The sequence below is a fragment of the Saccopteryx bilineata genome, chromosome 3 (genome assembly GCF_036850765.1).
Source record: "Saccopteryx bilineata isolate mSacBil1 chromosome 3, mSacBil1_pri_phased_curated, whole genome shotgun sequence".
Lineage (NCBI taxonomy): Eukaryota > Metazoa > Chordata > Mammalia > Chiroptera > Emballonuridae > Saccopteryx > Saccopteryx bilineata.
The window spans coordinates 281,352,996-281,377,418 of record NC_089492.1 but is presented as its reverse complement, the minus strand read 5'-3'; the positions used below and the strand labels follow the sequence as shown (position 1 = coordinate 281,377,418).

Genomic DNA, 24,423 nt, shown 5'->3' with positions numbered 1-24,423 from the left:
AGAGGTCAGCCTGTCCTCTGCTGGGTCCTCGGACACTCTGCTCTTGGTTGGTTCTGTCTGTGCTCCTTCTTTCTCACGTCAGACTGTGCAGGATCCTGGAGCCAGGCCCAGGGTCTCCTCACAGAGGCCCTCCTGCCTCCCCCCAGCACCGCCCCTGTGTCCTAATGCCCCCACGGCAGTTGTGCTCAGTAGACCCTCAGCTGATGTTTGTGGAATTGACGACAGTCTGGCAGAGATAGGTAAAGGTATCTATGATCCTTCCTCAGCTTAGTAAATGTGGGTGTTGTTACCCCATTTTATAGATGAGGAAAGTGAGGCTCAGAGAATTTTGTGACGGACCCAAGGCCACAGAGTAAGAGGTAGAGCAAGGGTCCAAGGGGTCTGACTGTGAGGCCTTGGATGGTGCAGCGAGGGGCTCAGAGCCTAGGTTTGACCTCCTGGGTGGGGCAGTGGGAGACAGTGTTATAAGCCAAGTAGCTACAAGGGGTGGCAGACTGGAGCACGCTGTTTGAGGCAGGGCTGTGAGCCCAGGATGCAAGGCTGGGGGCTCGAGGCTGAGGGTCAGCAACTTTGAGCTCTAACCAAATTCGTCACCGCCCTGCTGAATGGCCTCCCTACGCCTCTCTGTGCTCCTTCCTCATGCAACAGAGAGGGGTAGTGACACTGTTCACCTCCGGGGGGCTGGGACGGCCCATGATGGAGAGTAGGCCCCACAGAATACTGAGGGGCCCCTGATGCTCCAAGGTGAGACGAAAGTGTGGTGACAACAGTGACCTCTGGCTGCCCCAAGCCTGTGCCTAACTCCGTTCATTTATTCCTTTATTTGTTCATATGTCCACTTGGCAGACAATGACCAGGCAACTGCCCGTGCCAGGTGCAGGAGCAGACCCGAGTGAGACTTTCCCTCCTTGTGGAGGCTCTGGGTCAGACACGTACAGGTGTCTGATAAGGCCGTGGAGAGCTGACCAGGTGGAGCCCCGGAAGGACCTCTCGAGCCACAGCCTCCAGAGGGTCAGACACCTCTGGCTTTGCTAGGCACCCAAGCCGAGGCGCCTGGGGCTAGGCTGGACAGTGTGGCCTGGCCACTCTGGGGGAGGCACCTTGCTCCTGAGGCCATGGGGGTGGAGGGACTTCTCCCTCAGGGGACTGAGTCTGCTGGGTGGGCCATCGGCCTCTCTGGCCACACTTTGACGCTCTGAGCAGACCTTGCTCTATCTTCAGGGCACGAGGGTTGAATGGACAGCTGGGTGCTTGCCCAGGGGGAGCCTGGCCCTTGTTCCGAGCACTCACACTCCTCGCCCTTCTCACCGAAGGTCTGGCCGCCCCATCAGCTTCATGGTGGTTTTCATCACCCCCAACCCCCTGAGCAAGATCTCCTGGGTCAACAGGTTGCACTTGGCCAAGATCGGACTCCGTAAGTAAAGCCTCAAAGAGTATACCTCAGGGGGAGTGGGGCAGGGGAGGTTTGGGTTGTGCATGTATGTGTGGGTCGGGGGCATCCAGGCGCCTGGGGGAAGGAGGCTCCCGAGTTGGGGGAGCTGGTGCAGTGGAGAAACAGCTGGAGCAAGCGTTCTGAGTCCTGAGACTCTGCTTAGTGACCTTGGACAAGTCACCTTCTCTCTCCAAGCCTCAAATTTCCCTACTATAAAGCAATAGGAGTTGAGAGATGGTAAATTAGTGGTTCTCAAGGAGAAAATGGAGAGGGACTTCTAAGGTTTTCTCTCTCTCTCTCTCTTTTTTTTTTGGTGGGAATGATCAAAATACTCTCTATTTTAGGGAGATGGTTGCCCAAATCTTAATATATTAGAAACCAGTGAAGTGTACACTTTAAAAGGGTGGGTTTTATGGTAGCTGAATTATCTCAACAAAGCTGTGACCAAAAAGTGATGTAGGTTAGACTGAACTAATATTCAAACAAGGACCTCTTTATGACTGCTTTCTCCTGTGCACTGAGCCCCTAATAAGATCCAGAGAATGATGGACATCTGTATTTACAGAATGCTTTTCTGAGCATTTCATACATTCTCTTCATGTCACATTCACAGTGTCCCTAAGAAGTAAGTCTGTTGTGAGCCCTTTCTAACAGGGAAGGGCTCTGAGGCCCAGAGAGGTGCAGTGACTTGCCTGAGCTCACACAGCAGGAAGGGGCAGATACTGGGCTATCTCTTCTAGAGCCCAGTCTCAATCCCTGCCCCTTCTGCTTCCTCAAGCTGGCGAGTTTCTGTCTGCCCAGCCACATTCATTTAGGTATAATTCCTTTATTTGTGTTTCTTGTGCATTGACAAAAGGCCCAGGTCCTTACCAATCAGAGCTGTTATTTCCTGTGATGTACTAGAATTCTCATTTGCTGATTCCAGACAATAGTGGTGATTTTTTTATTTTTGCTTCTGCTGTGATCTTTTGATGGATAAGTATATATTTCCGACAGGCTTGAAACATTTCCGGAAAGAACTTAGGACTTTCGTCAATGGCTTTCTTCAATTAAGAAACGACTTATTGAGTCTGTACAGTAATTTTAGGCATAGGGGAAAAGAGCAATGACAAAAAACAGAAAGATCCCAGCTCTCAAGGAACTCACAATTTATGAGGGGCAGGCAGACTTTATACAAAGAACAAGTCAATAAGGGACAGGAGGGGATCCCCTCATGCTGTGAGGGCTATAGACCTGGGTGACGAGACTGGCACCAAGCCTGGGGGTCTGGAGTGCTGTCATGGAGGGCCTCTGAGGAGGTGGCATTGGAAGCCAGGCAGAGGTTTAGGAAAAATGACCCAGGCTTGAAAACAGCACATGCAAATGGCCTGAGATGGCCAGAGCTGGTGAATTAAGCAGATGGAAGTGGGGGGGGGGAGCAGGTTTTCCAGAAAGCCAGGGTCAGGTGCATGGAACTGGTTCAGGATGTGGAGGGAAGCTATTTGTTGTTGTACTGAGAGCCGGACAGTGGCCGGCATGACCTGGTTTCTATTTAAGGGAATCATCCTGGTGCTGTGCACAGAGGGCGTGTGGAGGTCAGGAACGGAGTGGGGAGGAGGCTGTGGCTTCAGAGGAGCTAGGATCAGAGGCTTCTGTTGCCTAGGCATCTGTTGGATGTTTCTCGGTGACCAGGAGTGTGGAGGAAGGATTTTAAGCAGAAGCTGTTCCCAGCCCTGGTGGAGGACTGTGGGAATTCTGGCTCGAGGACAGGCTAAGTTGACCCCCCCCCCCCATCTGCTGGGCCTCAGGCCACACCATTCCACCTGTGCAGCAGTTGCATCTTGGACAGATCTCTAAGCCCTGTTTGTACACTTGCTTTAAAGGCAGGGAGCCTGACCAGGCGGTGGCGCAGTGGATAGAGCGTTGGACAGGATGCGGAGGACCCAGGTTCAAAACCCCAAGGTTTTGAGCGTGGGCTCATCTGGCTTGAGCCTGGCTCACCAGCTTGAGTGCGAGGTTGCTGGCTTGACCATGGGATCATAGACATGACCCCATGGTCACTGGCTTGAGCCCAAAGGTTGCTGGCTTGAAGCCCAAGATCTCTGGCTTGAGCCCAAGTTCCTGGCTTGAGCAAGGGGGTCACTCGCTCTGCTGTAGCCCCCCTGGTCAAGGCATAAGAGAAAGCAATCAACGAACAACTAAGGTGCTGCAACAAAGAATTGATGCTTCTGTCTGTCTCATAGTCCTTCTCTTTGCCGCTTTCTCTGTCTCTGTCAAAAAAATAAATAAACAAAGGCAGGTAGATCTCCTGTTTGAACCCCAGACGCTGCTGAATGGGGCTGGGCACGGGAGGGGAGGAGCTGGCCCATGTGAGCATCTTCGTTCTCAGCCACCTGAGAAGCAGCTCAGCCGCCCTGTCTCCGCTCGGCTTCACTGCGGCACAAAGTTTTCACCCAACCAGAGTCATTTGAAATCTTATTTGAAAGGCTGGGTTCCCCTGGGGCTTGAATAATTCGTTCCTTTTATTTTGCCAGTTTGTTTTTTTATCTGCAGTGCCTGGTGGTGAGTGGAAAATAACGTGAGCCCCTTAGAATACGTTAAAAAAATTTTATTCACACAGGATGTCATTTCCTTAATTTTTTTTTTTTCTCTCTGTATTGTCCTCTCTCCCCTGACTATGGTGCCAAGACCATAATCCACAGAAGGCTGAGAAAGGAGAGGGCTGGTTGGGGGTACCTTGGGTCTGGGAGGGGGCGTCAGTTCTGCCCTTTGGAAAGGTAGGGGGTCCTGGGGAATCTGGGGACCCAGTTCACAACCTGTCTTGGCTGCAGCCTTGCCATGTGGTCCTGGGGTAAGGCAGGCTTCCCGGGGCCCTTTCCCCTGTTGTGTTTTGGGATCTTAGCTCTGTGGGAAGTGGAGCCAGCCTGCCTGGGCTCAGTTCCCCACCCTGCCGCTGACCAGCTCAGGGATCGCAGGCCAATGATTTAACTTCTAAATGCCTTGGATTCACCATCAGAAAATGGGGCTGATGCCAGTGTCCCCCCCACAGGTCTCGGAGCGTACGGGGAGATGGTGCCTGGAGGGTGCCTCGGGCAGCCAGCCCCTGGCATGTGGGAGGAGCTCCCTGGACAGGGGTGTCTGCATCTCACAGTCCCAGGCCACATGTGACTAAGACAGAGCCAGGACAGGCCAGCTTCCCACCTCTCTCTGCCCCTTAGTCTCATCCCAGAAAAGGGTTGCAGGTGGAAGGTGCTAGGGAAGGAGGTGAGGTCGGGGTTTCCGATGCTCCACTCCTGTGTCTCCCCAGCTGCAGCTCTCACAGCTCAGCATCGCTGGCCCAGGGGCCTCGGATCCTCCCCCACCACCGCCCCCTGTTTCTGCCTCCCCAGAGGACCCCAGCAGGGCAGGGCAGGCCATGCCGGGGCTGTCCCAAGCTCACAGGGGCGTCTCCTCACAGGCTCAGCCTAGGGTGCCTTCCCTCGCTGCCTGTGACTTGGTTGGTTCTTCCAGCCCTCAGTTCCCGCAGCCAAGCCATTGCTCCTCCTTGTGACGGGTCCAGATACGGAGGCCTGAGCACACACGGCCCGGCTGCAAGCCGGGAGCACTCTCACCCTCATCCCCTCCCTTTTTTTTTGTATTTTTGTATTTTTCCGAAGTTGGAAACGGGGAGACAGTCAAACAGACTCCCGAATGCCCTCGACCGGGATCCACCCAGCACGCCCACCAGGAGGCGATGCTCTGCTCATCTGGGGCGTTGCTCTGCTGCAACCAGAGCCACTCTAGCGCCTGAGGCAGATGCCACAGAGCCATCCTCAGTGCCCGGGCAAATTTTGCTCCCATGGAGCCTTGGCTGAGGGAGGGGAAGAGAGAGACAGAGAGGAAGGAGAGGGGGAGGGGTGGAGAAGCAGATGGGCGCCTCTCCTGTGTGCCCTGGCTGGGAATCGAACCCGGGACTTCTGCACACCAGGCCGACGCTCTACCACTGAGCCAACCTGCCAGGGCCGACCCTCATCCCCTTTGACCTTCAACTACTCCTGAGTCCTCGGCCAAAAGTGGAGAGTCTGCCCTCCAGGAGGGGGCTGAGGTGGCTTTGGGGCGTGACTTGAGTTTTATCTTAGCGGGGTGACGTGGCCACTGACCTGACCACCCCGGTCACCAATATCCACCTGCAGGGGAGGGGTGCTTGGAGGATACTTGTGCCGGGGTCCTGCCAGGATGACATCTGTGCTGGGAGGTATGAGAAGGAAGGTAGAGAAGGACAGTCGGCTGTCCACAGGACAGTGTGACAGAAGTCATAGCACAGGGGGAGGGTGGGAGGCAGGTCGGGGCTGGAGAAGCAGGACAGGTCAGCCGGTGCTGGTGGGAGAGCCCTGTGGGCAGCACCCTCTAACACGGTCATAGGCAACATTCTTGACCTCAAGGACAATGACCATAATGGGCACAATTTCTTGAGTGCATTACATCCATTCTTTCCTGTGCTCACAACAAATCCAAATGGCTGGAATTATTTCCCCATTTTCTAGATGAGGCAGCAGCCCCAGTGGGGTGAAGTGTCCAGCCCAGTGTCACACGGAGCTGGAGGCTGAGTCGGAATCTACCCAGGCCAGCCTCCCACAGCCTGCAGAAGGGGACGTCACGGCCCCCAGCCCCGAGTTGCTCCCGCTGCCTCATGTTCTTGCGTTCAGTGGGTGCTGCAGAGCTGGGTGCTAAATAAGCCCCCACTTAATGTCATTTGGAAATCACAGCTTTGTTGTCGGTGCCAGTCCTTAATGTCACTTATCCCAGGCGGGCCTTCAGTTTTCAGCAGCTACAGCCCCATTCGGTCCCAGCCGCTCTGGTGTAGCGACGGGGACCATGGCAGCGGCAGATGGGAAGCAACCACTCCATTTTCTTTTAACGTTCCCAAGTGCAGGCAGGGAAGGCACCATCTGGAAGGAGAAGGTCAGATCATTAAAAATATATATACTAATCAGTTGCTAGGACTTGATGGGCTGTGGGGGGTGGGGGGGAGGAGTGGAGCTCAGGGTGACGGTGCGGGGGGCGTTGGTGGGAGTTATGTTCAGGGACTGAGCTCCGGGAGGCCTCCTGGTGAGGAGTGGGGGTTCCGGTGCTCTGCTGGGTGCCTGTCCGGCCGGCGGAGGTGAGGGTCTGAGTGACCGTAAGCCCCTTGAGAGCCGGGGCATGCTCAGATCTCGCCCATCTTTGTTCCTGCCCACGTGGGTGGGCCGTCTCGGCGATCGCCCTGCTTTGCGGGCGCTGTGGGACGTGCCCTTAGGGCTCAGTTCTTTTGCTCCTGGGCCCTGCCTTTGGCTCCCCCCAACCTGTCTGCTCGGGGTGGAATGGGAATGGAAACACGGGCCTCCCCTGGTGGCGCTAAGGACGACATGAGACAGCGCGGGGGTCAGCTCTGTGAGCTGTGATGGGTGGTGCACGCCGTCATTCTGTGACCGGTGACGCCGCCCTGTGCCGTAGTTGTCCTTTCCTTGCTGGCTTCTCCTCGGTCACCCAGGGACTCCACTCCTTGTGGGGCGGGCGCGCCAGGCACCGTGTCACTAAGGGGGGAAGAGCTGGAGCCTCTGCTGAAGCCTGTTGTTCACGTAGGAAGGCCTGACGTTCGTGACCACCTCTGACTTCTCAAAGAACACCCACAACTGCCTTCCTTCTCATTCCGGCTCCTGTGGCTGTGACTGACACTCCGGTGCCACCTTCCTCTGGTGGCAGTGGCATTTTCTTTAAAAAGCCATTTTATTGAGGTGTGACCGGCATACAGACCGCCGTGCATATTTAATGTGCGCAGCCTGACGAGCTTGGAGATTTGTGTGTGCCCGTGAACCCAGCACCACCGTCTGGGCCATGACAAATCCATCCCTTCCACCCGTTCCTCCTGCCTGCTTAGTTCTTATCTTTTGTGATAAGCACAATTAATATAAGATCTGCCCTCTCAGCAAAATTTTCAGTACATAACACAGAACTGCTAGCTACAGGCACTGTGCTGCACAGACGGTCCAGGACTCAGTCACCCTGTGTAAGCCACACTTTGTGCTCTCTATCGGTGTCCCCCGTTTTCCCTCCCCAGTGACGGCGTCTCTCCAGAGCGTGCTCTGTGCCGGGTGGGAAGGCCACTCACATGATAATTCAGTCGATGGCCTCTCCTCCCAGCTCCAAAGCTCTCAGCTCCTCTCAGCTTGGTGTCACTGTGCTAAGTGGCCCCTCTCGGAGTATCCCAGCACCTCTGGTTCTTTGGGGCAGAGCTGCCTCCTAGTGGTCCAGCGTCACCATGTCCAGGCGTCATGCCCATGGCTGTCAGTAGGGGGCGCTGGGGTGCTAGAAGACTGTCTGGTTTAGTGCAAAGAACCTGGGCTTTGAGTCAGGCAGACTTTGGTCTCCATCTGGGCTCGGTCGTCTGGGCTTGCGCGTGACCTGGTCAGCCTAATCCCCGAGAGTCAATCTCATCATCCGTAAAGTGAACATCGTTATCTGACGGTGCTTGGTTATAGTGAAAATGAAGCCAGGGGACACGTGGAGAGCACGCAGTGTGTGCCTGATGCAGGGACACACAGTAGGCGTGTCTTAGCTATATTGAGCCCCTGCTGTCAGGGTCCCAGGAAGGCATATGGAGGGTCACCATGTGGAGCGTAAAGGTTGGGCTCCTTAGAGAGGAGAACTCTTTGAAAGAATTGGGGATTTGCTCACCCACTCACTCGCTCACTCCATTCATTCATTTTTTTTACCCCGTGTTGGCTGAGCACTAACTCTGTACCGGCAGTGTGCTGAGTGCCAGGGAGACAGTGACCAACGAGGTAGCCCAGATCCTGCTGCTCTGAACTTACATTCTAGAGACATATAGAGACGGATTATAAACAAGAGAGTAGACACAACGATTTTAGATTGTGGTGAAGGCTACGTGAGAAATCAAACAGGGTCTTTAGAATCAGGGCCTTTCCCCCGAGAGAAGGGGCTTCTGTAGCTAGGGTAGTCAGGGAGGACTTCTTGGAGGAGGTAGCTTGTGAGGGAGCCACACTGCAGAGAAGGTGGTTTAGCTGGTGATCTTGAGTGCTGGTGATCTTCAAATGTGAGTCTGGAGTCTGGGCTTGGGCTTGGGTGTGTGTGCTTGTAACAGGTCCCCGGGGGCTTCTATGCCCAGCTGGAGTGGGGGATTGGGAGGTTTCAGGATAGCTTTAAAGGAAGCAGGAGAAAGAGCCTTCCATTTCACCATCAGCATCAGCATCAGGTATGAAAGCAGCCTGAATTTACGTTATCACCACAATCCAAAATCATCTTGTCTGCTTGCTGGTTTATGCCTGTTCTCCCACCTCTAGAAAGTAAGGGGGAAGGCCGCTGGGCCTGGACTGAGTTCAGTTTCCCTGGATGCTTACACCTAGGGAAAAGGCATTTTTATCGTCCCCATTTCACAGGTGGAGAAATGGAGGCTCAGAGAGTTGGGGTGATTTCCATGAGATTGCTAAGCAAAAGGCTGGTCAAGCTGGGGCTCAGACCTTAGGTGTCCCGGCTCCTTGCTGGGGACCCACAGCCGGATCACGGATTGGGGCTGGATTTCATCTCAGATGTGCTGAGTGGGGCTGGGGGGTGGTGAGTGGCTGGTTCCGCCGAGGCCACCATGCAGGCCGGGCCTCTGGGGCCCGCAGTGGCTCCCTGGGCTCCCAGGGCTGCTCCCTGCCCTCTTGGTCCTTGGACTCTGACCAGCTTCACTCACCATCTTCCTTTTGCTGTAGGAGAGGAGAACCAGCCGGGCTGGCGCTGTCCGGACGAGGACAAGAAGAGTAAAGCCCCATTCTGGTGCCCAACGCTGGCCTGCTGCATCCCCGCCTTCTCCTCCCGGGGCCTCAGCCTGCAGGTGAGTGGGGCAGACTGTGCTGAGCTCACGTCTGGGAGAACCGGTGTTTCTGGGCCGTACCCACAGCAGGAGAGGCCCGGGCTCCAGAACCAGCTCCTCAGCCGTACCCACAGCAGGAGAGGCCCGGGCTCCAGAACCAGCTCCTCAGCCGTACCCACAGCAGGAGAGGCCCAGGCTTCAGAACCAGCTCCTCGGCTTCTGACTGATGGAGTTGGCCAGGCCTCTTTATTGCTCTAGGAGTCAGCTTTCTTACCACCAGGGTGGGGGTAGATGCCCTCCATGGGTCAAATGCACGGAAAATTCCATTATTTTGAGCTAACAAATAGCGATGATCTCATCAGTTGATGGCATGATTCCAGCCCAGAAGATAGGCAGAAATATGCCCAAGTGGTTGTGCCAGACGCTGTGGGTGGGACCCTTGGCGGGCTGGAGCCAGGCAGAAGCCAGCTTGGCTGCGGGCGGGGCGGGGCATGTCGTGCCTCCGATTAGTCAGGCACCCACTGTGCCCCCTCCCCCGCTGCTCTGCTGCCGCTCTCTTGTTTGAATATTTATGAGAACCCTATAAGTAGATGTTTCTAGATATATTTTACAGGTAAAGACCACCAAAGGCTCAGACAGTTGACATGACTTTCTAAAAATGACACAGACAGTAAGGACGGGTCCAGGAATTGTAATCTTGCTCTATCTGATTCCAACACCTGTGGTCTTAATCTCCACTGGTCATCTGTCCCCAGTGTCCTGGCCAACCTCACCTCTTTATCGGGAACAACTGCTGTCAATTGTCTTCCCAGGGAGATGAGGTCCTCTAAGCTCTGGGGACGGGAGAACAAGCTTGGGACCTAGACCTAGATAAAGAAGTCCCAAGAGATGAGTTGACTGGGGCTCTAAGTAGCTAAGAGAACATGCTCTTGAGCTGTCAGTTTATTTATTAGTTTATTCACTCATCCATTATTTTGTCCATTAGTTCATTCATTTATCCGTGCGTTCATCCATTCTGCAGATAATCATTGAGCACCTACTGTGTGCCAGGCCCTGCGCTGACTCTGGGAATATAGTGGTGACCAGAACATGCAACATACCCTCGTGCAGCTTTCAATCTAGACTGAGACAGGAAAGACCCCGGCGGACAAAAGAGATAGAAAAGGGCGACGTGTGTTATAAAGAAAGTAAATCAATATAATAGATAAAGAGATGGGACTAGCGTAATTGGGGGGTTAGAGAGGGCCTCTTGAAGGAGGTGGCATTTAAATTGAGACCCGAGGCTCTGGCCAGTTGGTTTAGTAGACAGAGCATCGGCATTTGGACATCCTGGGTTCAATTCCTGGTCAGGGCAAGCATCTGCTTCTCTCCCCTTTTCTTTCCCCCTCTCTCCCTCTTCCCCTCCTGCAGCCAGTGGTTCAGTTGGTTTGAGTGTCAGCCCTGGGTGCTGAAGGGAACTGTGTTGGTCCAAGTGTTGGCCTCAGGTACTTAAAATAGCTTGGTTGATTTGAGCATCAGCTTCATATGGGGGGAGGCGGGGGGGGTTGCTGGGTAGATCCTGGTCCAGGTGCATGTGGAACTTTGTCTCACTATCTTCCCTCTTCTCACTTAAAAAGAAAATCAGTAAGTAAATAAATAAGTAAATAAATAAACTGGGACCTGAATGGCAAGAAGGTTGCAACCCCATGAGGCCCAGGAGAAGAATTCCAAATAGAGCAACACAGAGGCCCACCCAAGGTGCAGTCAGAGAAGCCAGTGCGGCTGTGGCTCGGGGAGCCAGGCGGAGCGGCTGGGCAGTGAGATCCGAGGGTGGGTGAGCTGGGCCACACCGGCCTCCCCAGCTGGGTCATGCCGGCCTCACAGGCTGGGTCAAGTTTGGGTTTTATTCTGAGAGCACTGAAGAGCCAGGGCAGGCCCAAGCAGAGGACTGGCCTGTCTGACTTAGCTTTCAGAAGGGTCATCTGATCCTTCTGGCTGTTGTGTGAGTGTGAGCTGAGACTGAGGCCAGCACAGAGCTGCGCGATGGAGGCCTGAGACCGGGCAGGGACAGGGGCAGGGGCAGGGGCAGGGGCAGGAACAGGGGCAGGGACAGGGGCAGGAGCAGGGGCAGGGACAGGGGCAGGAGCAGGGGCAGGAACAGGGGCAGGGACAGGGACAGGGGCAAGGACAGGAGCAGGGGCAGGGGCAGGGGCAGGGGCAGGGGCAGGAACAGGGGCAGGGACAGGGGCAGGAGCAGGGGCAGGAACAGGGGCAGGGACAGGGGCAGGGGCAGGGGCAAGGACAGGGACAGGGGCAGGGGCAAGGACAGGAGCAGGGGCAGGGGCAAGGACAGGGACAGGGGCAAGGACAGGAGCAGGGGCAGGGGCAAGGACAGGGACAGGGGCAAGGACAGGGACAGGGGCAAGGACAGGAGCAGGGGCAGGGGCAAGGACAGGAGCAGGAGCAGGGACAGGGACAGGGGCAGGGACAGGGACAGGGGCAAGGACAGGAGCAGGGGCAGGGGCAGGGACAGGGGCAGGAGCAGGGGCAGGAACAGGGGCAGGGACAGGGGCAAGGACAGGAGCAGGGGCAGGGGCAGGAGCAGGGGCAGGGAAAGGGCCAGGGGCAGGGGCAGGGGCAAGGACAGGAGCAGGGGCAAGGGCAGGGGCAAGGACAGGGGCAGGGGCAGGGGCAGGGGCAAGGACAGGGGCAGGGGCAGGGACAGGGGTAAGGACAGGAGCAGGAGCAGGGGCAGGGGCAGGGGCAAGGACAGGGGCAGGGGCAGGGGCAGGGGCAAGGACAGGGGCAGGGGCAGGGACAGGGGCAAGGGCAGGGGCAGGGACAGGGGCAGGGGCAGGGGCAGGGACAGGGGCAGGGGCAGAGACAGGGACAGGGGCAGGGCAAGGACAGGGGCAGGGGCAAGGACAGGGGCAGGGGCAGGAGCAAAGACAGGGGCAGGGACAGGGGCAGGAGCAGGGGCAGGGGCAGGGGCAGGGACAGGGGCAGGGGCAGGGGCAGGAGCAGGGGCAAGGACAGGAGCAGGGGCAGGGGCAGGAGCAGGGGCAGGGGCAGGGGCAGGGACAGGGGCAGGAGCAGGGGCAGGGGCAGGGGCAAGGACAGGAGCAGGGGCAGGAGCAGGGACAGGGGCAGGGGCAGGGGCAGGGGCAGGGGCAGGGGCAGGACTGGAGCAGGAGCAGGGGCAGGGGCAGGGGCAAGGACAGGGGCAGGGGCAGGGACAGGGGTAAGGACAGGAGCAGGGGCAGGGGCAAGGACAGGGGCAGGGGCAGGGGCAGGGGCAAGGACAGGGGCAGGGGCAGGGACAGGGGCAAGGGCAGGGGCAGGGACAGGGGCAGAGACAGGGACAGGGCAAGGACAGGGGCAGGGGCAAGGACAGGGGCAGGGGCAGGAGCAAAGACAGGGGCAGGGATAGGGGCAGGAGCAGGGGCAGGGGCAGGGGCAGGGGCAAGGACAGGAGCAGGGGCAGGGGCAGGAGCAGGGACAGGGGCAGGGGCAGGGGCAGGGGCAGGGGCAGGGGCAGGGGCAGGACTGGAGCAGGAGCAGGGGCAGATGCAGGTGGAGGTGTGGCAGAGGCAGGGCGGGCACTAGGTGAGGCGAGTGAGGCACTCTCCTCGGGCGCCCACAATCTTAGTCATCCTAATAAGTCATATTTTGATGCAATATATAAAAAAGATGAAATCAGCAAATTGTGACCTTGTTCTATTCTAGCTGCCTTTTTTTTTTTTAATGTGAAGAAGAGATCAGAGTGGGGCAGAGGCATGCAAGTACAGGATCCGGTCCTGTTTTTATTTAAACTTTTGGTAATTTGTTCATCAGGGTTTTTGTTTTTTTCTTTTGCATTAATTTCTATTTAAAAAAATTGCATTGAAATATTTTTCTTCATGTCTGAGTGTTTTGACACCGCCCACCCCCACCCTCACCCTGAGGATTTTCACCTGTCCTCACCCTGGTCCTGGCCCTGGTGGAGGCAGTAGGTGGGGGACATGGGGACACATCTGGGGAGTGTGAGAGGGTTAGACGGGGGCTGAGAGTGAGGGAAAGGAAGGCTGTGCCCCGGCGTTCGGCTTGCACACCCGGGACGTGGCACCAGAAGGTGGGGACAGCGTTCCTGGCGCCATGGCGTGACTTGGGGGTTCAGCGAGAGAGAGCGGCCGGCTTCCCGCCCCGAGCCTGACCCCTGTGAACGGTGTACTTCAGATTCTCTAACCTTGAGGACGTGGTGGCGAGCCCTTCCCCGAGCTGTCTGTGTGCCAGGCCCTGTTCTAGGAGCCCCTTCCCAGGGCTTAACCTGTGTGTCCTCCCAGCTGCCCTCGTGGTGGGGCTTGGGGTGGGGACGGGGTCCGTGGGCTGTGGAGTGGGCATTGTTCGGGATCCGCCCTGCGCGTGGCTCACCTGGCCGTAGGGAGCCCTGTGGAGAAGGCTGGCCGGGTGGGGAGTGAGTGGTCTTCATTTCCCCTCTGCCTTGGGCTTCTTAGGACTGCAGGACTTGGGTGGTTCCTGACAGGTCACACCTGAGTGGTGGAGTCACACACAGGACACGCCTCCAGGGGCGTGCCCCACCCAGGTGTGGAGCCACCTGCTGCTTTGTGCACATCCCCGTTTGCTGGGCCCAGGACACCCTCACGCTGCCTGCGCCTGCCTCCCAGGCCAGACCAGACAGATGTGCCCCCTCCATTCTGGGCTGGCAGCAGGTGGATTAGGGACTTGGAGTGCCGGCTCCTTGTCCAGTCACCTTAAGAACAGATGTGAGCGTGTTAGCCACTGCCCGGGCCTCCCTCCCAGCCCTCCGCCTCTCCCCAGGCCCAGGCGTCCAGGACACCAACTCTGGCAGCTGGTCCCCTAGGGAACCGATGACCAAGTCTGTCCTCCAAAAAGCTCACGGCCCCAGCCCCTGGCATAGTGTAGACGTGACCAGCGCTCTCGTACGCCGGCTGGGTGAGGGTGTGTTCTGGGGTTTCCCTCCAGGCAACGAGGACGTGGGGCTGAAGGAAGGAGTGTTTCTCTTCTCAGCGCTGACGGTGGCTGGTGCCCACGTGGGGCCCACGCTGGGTCTTCTGACAGAAGGGCTTGGTTGGGAGAGGGAGAGAGCGTCGCCGGGAGTCACCTGCCCCAGGTCTGACCCTGCTCTGCACGTCCAGCTCAGCGACATGAGGAATGTTACCTCAGCCCTCGGTGTCACAGCGGAGGTGGCCACAGAGCCTTCTGGACTGGATTATAAATGATACGACTCGTGTCAAACGCACCTGCTGAGTGGTCTGCACTCGGAGTTCAAGGAACGGAAGCGAATGTCTAAGGGCATTTTGGTCCCCAGGAAGGAGAGGCCGCTGGTGTTTGTTTCCGGGGATTTCTGAAGGCCTGACTGCTGAGGTGTCGGGAGACTGGCTGGACCCCCAGCTCTATCCAGACTGGGGGCCAGGGGAGGGCCCATCACAGACCCATCTCCCTGGGGGGGCTGAGATCCAGCCAACAGGCCTGCCCAGGGATGGGCTTGGGGAAGGGGATGGGGGACCACCTGCTCTGGGGCACTTTAAATGCAAGCACCTTGGGGAGAGGGAGGGCGAGCGGAGGGGTGGGGACTGGGGGCTCTCGCTGTATCTGACACCCACGGAGAATCTAGCCAGGACTGCTCAGGAGTCAGCACGTGACCTGAATGGCCTCCGTCCTGACGGCTATCCAGCTAGCTGTGGGGTCCCTGTCTCCTGACTGTGACCATTGCTCGCCTGTGACAGCCCCTCCCCTCACAGCGTTGTGCAGATTAAGTGAGCTACTGTAGGTAAAGTGCGAGAGTACTCTGCCAAAGTCCTCGGTAAGCAGCAGCTGCCGCCAGGGGCCCAGCCCTGTGCCAAGTGCTTTACACCTGCTGCCCCCAGTCCCTGTGACCATGAAAACTGTTTTGTGAGTCACCCAGCCGGTAGCAGCTGAGCTGGGCCTGGCACGGGCTGGCTGCCTCCACAGCCTGCTCCTTTCACCAGCCCCTGCCGCTCCCTCTGTACTGCTCAGGCTCCTGGATTTGGGGGAGTCCGCTTCCTGGCACGGATGGGACTTCTAGGTCCAGGAGCCATTTGAGTTTTAGCCATCATCTTGGACCTGGGCTCTGTTGACATCCAGGCCCACTGGCGTTGCCATGGGAACGCCTGAGCCAGGGCTGCAGGTACTCCCTCCCCACCTGAGAGGATGGGAGCAGCCCTGCAGGAGGGGCTGGGCACCCAGCTGGAGGTGGCCAAGAAGCAGAATTATGGGGAGCAGAGGCCTGGGGTGCCCAGGAGACCTGGCTGCCAGCTGGGCAGAGGTGGGACCCTAGAGGACCCAGGCCTCCAGCATGGCCTCTGGGTAGAATTCAATCAGAAGGGGCCCTGGGGTGCGAGCTGAAACTGAATTCCAGCCCCGACTCTTCCACCGACTTGCTGTGTGACGGGGAGCCAGTCACGTTCCCCTCCTTTCAAGGTTACTGACTCCTAAATGAGGCGCTAGAAGTAACCTCTTTGGGGCCCCTCGCCTATGGCCATTAGGAATTTTGTGAGACGATTCCAACCAGGTTGGTGCTGCCTGGGCCTTCAGCACCAGCAGAGGGCAGCACCTGCCAGGCGAAGGGTCCAGTGGTGGCCGCATTCCTCAGAGGGGCACCTTCGAGCAGTGCCCCCTCTGCCTCCTTCCCCTGCCATCAGCCCGGGTTTTCTAGCAAAGCCCTTGAAAGGGCCAGGTCAGCTCTTCCCATTACTGTCTCGGCCAGAGAGACAGACTGGCAGGATCTAGCTCAGGAAACAGGCCCCAGAGAGCCCCCTGGCGTGGATTTGGGGGACGCGGTAACAGGAGGAGCAAGCAGTTGGTGGCTCTCGGTGACAGCCTGTCACAGATGGATGGAGCCCCCGGCCCCTGTGGGAAGCCTGCACAAGCCACCTAGCCCTCTGTCCTGTCGGGCTGGTCTGCAGAGTGGTTCTGATGACCTGGGGGTCCCTCCATTGTGCTTCTCTGGAGGCATGCAGGAAGGTCAAGGAGGGGGGTGAGCACGGGCCAGGCCCTGTTACTCACCTTCCCTGTGGTCCAGGGCAGCCGCGGGTCCCCTGTGGACCTCATTGTCCCCATCTGTAAAATAAAGGGGGGTGGGGTGGGAACCTTAACTGGAGGCTGGTCAGTGTGAGAAATCCTTGGGGTTCCCGGGGTATCCTTCAGGCTCCCTCTAGCCAGAAGGTTCTAGGGGGGTGATGGTCCAATGCGGGTGCACAGGCACCTCCCAGAGATCCTGGGAAACCTGCCCCCTCCGCTGGCCCGCCCTCGGGGATTCTCATTTGGGGCCTGAAGGGAGCCCAGGGATCTGTAGCTCTAACAGCTCCCAACCCCTGCAGATGGTCCAGATAAGGGCAGCCTGACCTTTAACCCTGCACGTGTCTGTCTCTGTCTCCACAGCTTGGGGCTCTGGTCCACAGTCCTGTCAGCTGTCCCCTGCTGGGCTTCTCGGCAGTCAGCACCTCCCTCCCACAGGGCTACCTCTGGGTGAGTAACCCCTGTCCCCAGCCAGGAGTTCCGGCCTCAGGACAGGAACAGGGAGGGTAGCACCTGGGACGGGGGTGCTGGAGAAAGCTCCCATTTTGTATACTTTACCGGGCAAGGTCTTCCTGGGAACTTCTGTCCCAGGCTCTGTGCGTGGAGTTGGCAGGTGCAGCCTCACCAGGCACAACATATATAAGGGAGCATGACTCTCGCAAATGGCTGTAGTCCCAGGATGGACATGAATGGGAACTGTGCAGAGTGCCGGGCAGCGGGGCCTTCTCCCAGGACCGGGATGCAGGGCCGGAGCTGCCCTCTCCTCTCCCAGGGCCGGTGCTGCCCTCTCCTCTCCCAGGGCCAGTGCTGCCTTCTTCTCTCCTAGGACCGGGATGCAGGGCCGGTGCTGCCCTCTCCTCTCCCAGGGCCGGTGCTGCCCTCTTCTCTCCCAGGACCGGGACACAGGGCCGGTACTACCCTCTCTTCTCCCAGGGCTGGGACGCAGGGCCAGTGCTGGCCCTCTCCCACAGGAATCCCAGCCCACCTTTCTGCCCTCGGGGTTCCTGGCAGAGCCTCCCTTGATTCAAATTGATAACCCCCATGCTTCCTGTGGTGCCCTCCTGTGGACACCCTGAGGTTCCAGCCTCACCACCCCTCTAGCCAGCCTCTTACTCTTCCTGCTTATTCCTGTCTTGGAATAAGCAGGCAATTGGCAGGAAAACTCTGGCCTACCCTTCAGAGTTCAATTCAAATGTCCCTTCTGAGGGTGATTTGTTCTTCACCGTTTCTCCAATATCTAGCATATGGTGTATACATCCATCCACCAACCCACCCACCCACCCATCCATCCATTCATGCATATATTCTTCCTTCCTTCCTTCCTTCCTTCCTTCCTTCCTTCCTTCCTTCCTTCCTTCCTTCCTTCCTTCCTTCCTCCCTGCATCCATCCATTCATCCATCCATCCCTCCCTCCCTCCTTTCCTCGCTTTCTTACATCCATCTACCTATCCAAGTATCCATCCATCCATCCATCCATCCATTCATCCATCCACTCATCCATCCATCCATCCATCCATCCATTCACCTACCCATCCATATATCCTTCCTACCTCCCTTCATTCCTTCTTCCCTCCTCCCTCCTTCCCTTCTTCCTTCCCATCCATCCATCCATCCACTCATCCATCCATCCACTCATCCATCCATCCACTCATCCATCCACTCATCCATCCATCCATCCATCCATCCATCCATCCATCCATCCATCCATCCATCCATCCATCCATTCATTCATCCATCCATCCACCCACCCACCTATCCAACCATCCACCCAATCAATCATTTACCCATCCAACCATCCAACCATTCAACCATTCACCCATCTATTTATCTATTTACTCATCCATCCATCCATCCACTCATCCATTCCTCCATCCATTCAGCAAGTATATGTATATGTTGAGTACCAACATGTACTAGACACTGAAGTAAAACAATGAACAGGCAGAGGACATTTTAAAGGGGCAGAGTGTATGTTCACTATTTGTCGATTGAAATTTACCCTCAAGACAAGGAACTAGAAAGCTGACTGGGTAACTAGTCCACCTGAACTTCTTACCTGTCTTCCTTTGGGCCCTGAATCTGACTTGCTGCCATGGAAGCTGGGGACAAGTGGCCTTCAGTGACAGCAGGATGCATGTGGGCAGGAGGGGTATGCTCCTCTCAATTGTCAGCGGCAAGTAGAAGTTTGAGACAGGTCACTGGGAGGGCAGGAGTTAAGCTCCGCCTCTGCTCTCACGGTTCCTCCTGACGGCTTCTTTGGGTCTGTCTCTGCCCCAGGTCGGAGGTGGGCAGGAGGGCGCAGGAGGCCAGGTCGAGATCTTTTCCCTGAACCGGCCCTCGCCCCGCACGGTCAAGTCCTTCCCACTGGTGGCCCCGGTGCTCTGCATGGAGTACATCCCGGAGCCGGACGAGGGGGAGAGTGGAAACGGAGACAGTGAGGAGAGCCACACGGCTGCTGACCCCTCGGCTGCTGTGCATCCGACCATCTGCCTGGGGCTCCAGGACGGCAGGTGAGCGGCCTGGGGTGGAGGGGGCTGAGAACGGCAGGGCGGGCGGGCAGGGCCGGGCTGTTCTGGTCAGCTTGCCGTCCACCCATATTCTTGAGAGAAGGAAGGGGGGGACTAGGGCTGCCCGATGTGGGAGTCGAAGTGTCAGGAATCCTTGTCACTTTGGCCGAGACCCTTCCTGGACTGCTTCCTGCACACTGGCTCCCTCCGGGGCAGGGGAACCGTGGGGTGAGCTCTGGCATTCGTATCAGCTGGAGCTGGGCTTGAGTCCACCCTTCCCTTGCTGTGATCTTGGGGCTTACCATTTAACTACCCTGAGCCTCAGTTTCCCCTCTGTGAAGTGGAGATTAGAATTCCTCCATGCAGGGCCACTGTGAGAGTCCAAGAGGTGGGACACGTGAGCCTTCAGTTCACTGAGCTGTTATTGATGGTGTCCACCTCCCTGCTCAGGTGAGGGTCTTGGGCATGCATCTGTGGGCAGAGTGGCTTCCCCATTAGATGTCCCCCGAGCTGCTGAGTCAGCAAACACTTCCGTGCAGTAAGGGGAGCCCCAGCCAGAGCTCTAGCCCGCTGGGATCCACGGCCACGTCCCGTGGTGCGGGTGGAGAATGAACCTCCATCCGGATACTTGGCAGGTGAAGGTGGAGATTCATGAGGACCCTGAGATGGGCCACACTCCTCGTCCTCCCTGCAGTTCTGTGCTGTCTGCTCCTGTCCTCCAGTGGGAGGACATGGGGAGGAGGAGGTTTCCTGAGCACCTACTGTGTGCTGCTCCCTGGGCCAGGGCATGTGAGCCTCACAGCAGCCCCGCTGTGAACGTGTCCTCTGTTTCCTGCAGAAGAAACTTGGGGAGAAGCAAATGGCTAACACATGTAGAACCAACCTGGAGACTTGAGGCTTCAGGAAGTCCGGGTCTAGGTGGGCAGCCCAGTGCCGAGGAGGGGCCCAGAATAACACCTTTTTTTGTTCTTACTGAGATAAAATTCATATAACGTAAACGTCACGGTTTTAAAGCGTACAGTTCAGTGGCTTCCAGTACGTTCATGATGTACAACCATCACCACTCTACAGTTCTAGAACATTCTCATTACCCCCAAAAGAAAGCCTGTCCTGGTTAAGCAGTCACGCCCATTTCCCCCCGGGAACCGCCCTCCGCTTCCTGTCCCTGTGAACTTGTCTCTCCTGCACGTTTCATCCACGTGGACTCAGTGTGCGGCCTTCACGCCGGCGTCTCGCTCAGCGTCACGCTGTCCAGTTCATTCACGTGCACATGTCCGTGCCTCCTGCCTCTTTATGGTGCGGGGTAGGCACCGTCACCCCGTTTTTGGAGAGGACTGAGTTTGGTGGTCCGGGGTCGATCAGGTGGGCGGTGGCTTGGCTGGATTTGCACCCAGGTATGTGTGACCCTAAAAACCCAGGTCAGCACCTTTACTGTGCTGCCTCTGGAGCACCCCCCTAAGTCTTCCACAAGACAGAGGCCCGGGAGAACCATCCTCAGAAGGCCACCCATGAGCTCCCCAAAGGTGGAGAGAAGGGCTGGTCACACAGCAGGGGACCTCGCTGGCAGGAGGGAGCCCCAGGCCTTCTCCCCTGGCGGGCGTGTGGCGGGTCAGCCAGTCACTCGGGCCTCTCCCTGCAGCATCCTGGTTTACAGCAGCGTGGACACAGGCACCCAGTGCCTGGCGACCTGCAGGAGCCCCGGCCTGCAGCCCGTGCTCTGCCTGCGGCACAGCCCCTTCCACCTGCTTGCCGGCCTGCAGGATGGAACCCTCGCCGCCTACCCTCGGACCAGCGGTGAGGACGCGGGGCTGGGTGTGGTGAGGGCGGCCCTGGGCACCGACCGGGAGCCGGGTCCTGTACCGGAATGGTTGTGGGAGGCAGGCCAGGGAGGAAGCTCAGAAACCAATTGGGGTGTCTCAGAGCTGGGGGGACTGGAGACCCCTGATCTCCATGGGGGGTGGGGGCGCCCGCAGGAACGGGGTGCTCACTGCTACACATGTAGCTCAGCCCATCGGTGGGAGACTTTGTGGATAAGAGCAGGGATCCTGGGCTCTGATAGGCCTGGCTTCTGGGCCTGGCTCTGCCCTGATGACAGCTGTGTCCATGGGTGAGCGGCTTCTCCTCCTCATGCCTCGTTTAACACAAACCTGCCGCGTATGGGTACCGGCAGGCTAAACCACCCGGTGAAGGCCAAGCACAGGCCTGGCACTGTGAGTGGCTGGGGGGGTCGAGCATCTTAGTCTCTCTGATTTTACCGAGCCGCCGACGGCACAGGTTATGACGACCGGGGCACAGGGCTAACGGTGTCTGAGCTGCTGTGTTCTAGAAACCCAGTAAAGTGCTTCCTGTTTGCGCGTTATCTTAATTGTTGCCAGGGCCCTTGAGAATTGCCTCCTCTTTACAGGCCTAAATGCTGAGGCTAAGGGAGGGGGTGGGGCTTGTCCGCAGCCACACAGGTGCTGTGGTCCCTTGTCCCCTGTGGTTTGTTCAGCACCCAGTCCGATGATGATGGGCTGGGTGGAGAGGGTAGCTGCCCCCTGTGCCCCCCAGAGAGGGCTGACAGGTCTGAAGCTCTGTGGCCGTCCAGCCCTCCCTTCCTCCCCCTCCCTCCTCCTCCCTCCATCTCCCTCCATCTCCCTCCATCTCTCTCCCACGAGCCTCTAATTGCTGCGTCATCACAGCCTGTTGCGGGGTTATAAACGGATATTTGTACTGAGCTATTTTTTTTTTTTGCCACTTGGCACTGTGTTGGTATTTTTAATTAGCTTTTGATAAGGCATTTATAGTTTTTAATTAAAGGGGGAAGAGGGAGGGAAAAAAACTCCTCTCACCGTCAGAGTATGCATGTGAATGCAAATATGAATATGAGCTCAGATCTTGGGAGATGACACAGGGGTTCCAGAGGGACCCCCAGCCTGTGGCCCCCACTGAACACGGTGAGCCACACATACCTGGCCCCACTCTGGTCCTCTTGGTCCCCAGTGTGGGCTGCATTTGCCCCTTCTCCTCCCGGCTCCTGACCCATCAGTCGGGGTGCCCAGGTTAGGAGGAGGGGAGGCGTATGGGTTTGCTGGGGCTGCCCTGACAAGGACCACAGACTGAGGGGTTTAAACCACGTAAATTTGTTGTCTCACGGTCTGGAGGCTAGAAGTCCAAGGTCAGGGGTTGTCAGGGCCACGCTACCTAGGAAGGCACAAGGAAGGACCGTTCCAGGGCTGTCCCCAGCTTCTGCAGTTCCTTGGCTTGTGGCACATGACTCCAGTCTTCCCACGATGTTCTCCTTGAGTGCGAGTCTGTGTCCAAATTTCCCCTTTCTATAATAACACCCGTCACATTGGATTAGGGGCCCACCCTACCCTGTTATGACCTCATCTTAAACTAATTATATCTGCAAATAATCCTATCTCCAAATAAGGTCACATGCTGAGGTACTCGGGGTTGGAAGTTGAACATATACATTTTTAGGGGACACATTTCAACCCATAGGGGGTTTCGGATTTAACCACTGGCTTTCAGCCCGGCCACCGGACACCACTGAACTCCACACTCTCATTTTCCAGGTGGAAAGGGACTTCCCAAAGTCTCAGGTGAACTGAGACCTGAACCCACATGTCCTCTGTCTGGGGCTAGAGCCCTCTCCACACGGAAGGGGGCCGGGGCCTCTCTGAGCAGAGCCGACGGCCGCGGGGCCTGGAGGAGAAGGCTGAGGCGCCCTTCCCACCTTGCAAACATTTGTCCACTGGGTACCTACTATGTGCCACGGATATGGTGGCCAGCAGAACCGATATGACCCTGCCCTCGCAGAGTTTATAGAGGGAGATGGCAGTCGTCAAGTGAACACAAGGGGAGGTGACACTTGTGTACTATGCCGGGGGTCCTTAAGGAAGAAATAGGGTGTGATCCTTCTGAGCCGGTCGGCAAAGGCCTCTCCAAGGAGCAGGATCCCGGAGATGAGTCCTGAAGAAGAGGTGGCCAGGCACGTGGAGAATTGAGGGAATGGTGTTCTCAGCAGAGGGACCAGCGTGTGCAAAGGCCCGGAGGCAGGAGAGAGGTTGGTTTGGTGGGAGGACCCGGAGAGGGGGCCGTCTTGCTGGGCAGTAACCAGAGGGGATAGTGGTGTGAGGCGAGTCCTGGGAGCAGACGCTGGGTCCCATGGGCCTTGAGGTTGCCTCTGTCTGTGGGGAGCGGAGGGAGGTGTTGGAAGTGGCAGGCACTGTGCCCCCTCTGGCTGGGGGGCAGAAGCAGAGGCAGGGAGACCGGCTGGGAGGCTGGGCAGCCACAGCCAGCTGGGCGGGCGAGTCTGGGTCACCCCGTCCTTGTCCTCGTGTGCCCACCCTCGGCGCCTTTGGTTTGCTTTGTCCAGGAAAGCCTATGGGAGAGGCTTGCCTGGTGCTTCCCCCTCCTGTGGTGCCCTTCAGAGGTGGTGGGACAGGAAGGGAGGCTCTCAGGACGTGATGCACAGGGTCAGGGGCGGGGATTCCTCTCTATTGCCTTTCACCTGGGCTGCCTGAGGCTGGGACTGGGGTCACCAGCCTTACCCATGACCAACCTGTGGAACCTCCTGCAGACTCACCAAGGCCCTGGATAACCCTCAGACACCCCTGTTCAATCCTAGCCCTGGAGCCCTGTGCCTGCTGAACCCACCTCTGGTGCCCCCTGGTGGCCGGGAGGGTCCGGGGGTTGTGAATGATCCAGACCCTTATCCTGGGCTTGGAGCTGGTATAGGATCAGAGGTTACCGTCCTGCCTGGGTTTGGTGTAGACCAAGGCTGGATAAAACTGACATTCCTGGCCCACACTCTGGCTCAATCCAAGCAAGCAGAGCTAGAAATATTAACCTCGGATTTGTCCAAGTCCTGGAGGACCTGTGGAACCAGCAGCTTGGAAGTGACTGTGAGGAATCCAAGGCCACCAGGTCACTTGGAGTCCTGGTCTGTCTGAGCTGGAGGGGCATCAGAGTTCAACCTCCAGCTGACAGATGGGGAAACTGAGGTCAAGACCAGTGTGGCCCTGTGCAATGCCGGTGGCCGAGGCCAGACAGGTCCATATTGGATTTGGGCAGACGGTAGAGAAACTGCAGAGCTGGAAAGCACTGGGTCATTCCTGTTTAATCAAGTCTTGCAACAGCGGCCGAGCAAACAAACAGAGGAAACCACTTGTCAGACAAACGGACAGCAAAATGGCCCCTCAGAGTGGCGTGCAGGCAATCCGCAATCTATAATCCGCAATCTCCGATCCGCTGCCCTGAGAGCAAGCACCCATAGCCTTACATAGACTATACACACGTGGTGCTGCCCCGTGCTCATACACTAATCAGGCAAAGTACGGGTGAGCAAGCCTAACACAGCTGTTTTCCCCACACCATGGTAGTCATTCATTTACTCACTCATCAAACACATATTCAGTGCCCTGAGGTGTCAGGCACTGAGCAGGACCCAGGACCCAGAGAGGAGCCAGGTGGCCACTGTCACTGCCCAGTCCTGCATTTAAGCAGAGCTCCCTGGGTCCCTTTGTCCCCTCATCTCTGCGGAGGCACAGAAGCATCACCAGGGATGGTGCAGGGGTGGGCGTGTCCCCGATTAGATGCTGGTATGGGCCAGGCCCCTCTCCCCCCTGCAGGAGCTGGATGATGGA

At 57.5% G+C, this 24,423-nt stretch overlaps 1 protein-coding gene across 13 annotated transcripts in view; it reads left to right on the top strand.

Moving 5' to 3' along the window:
- The window catches only part of ARHGEF10L (Rho guanine nucleotide exchange factor 10 like), a 173,906-nt gene that overhangs the window by 116,680 nt on the left and 32,803 nt on the right, over positions 1 to 24,423 (top strand). For all 13 annotated transcript variants that reach the window (XM_066270294.1, XM_066270296.1, XM_066270301.1 and 10 more), the window contains 5 exons: positions 1,314 to 1,414; positions 9,145 to 9,266; positions 16,647 to 16,733; positions 18,561 to 18,793; positions 20,430 to 20,584. In XM_066270294.1, the coding sequence (XP_066126391.1) occupies positions 1,314 to 1,414; positions 9,145 to 9,266; positions 16,647 to 16,733; positions 18,561 to 18,793; positions 20,430 to 20,584 (698 nt within the window). The remainder of the gene's footprint in view (positions 1 to 1,313; positions 1,415 to 9,144; positions 9,267 to 16,646; positions 16,734 to 18,560; positions 18,794 to 20,429; positions 20,585 to 24,423) is intronic.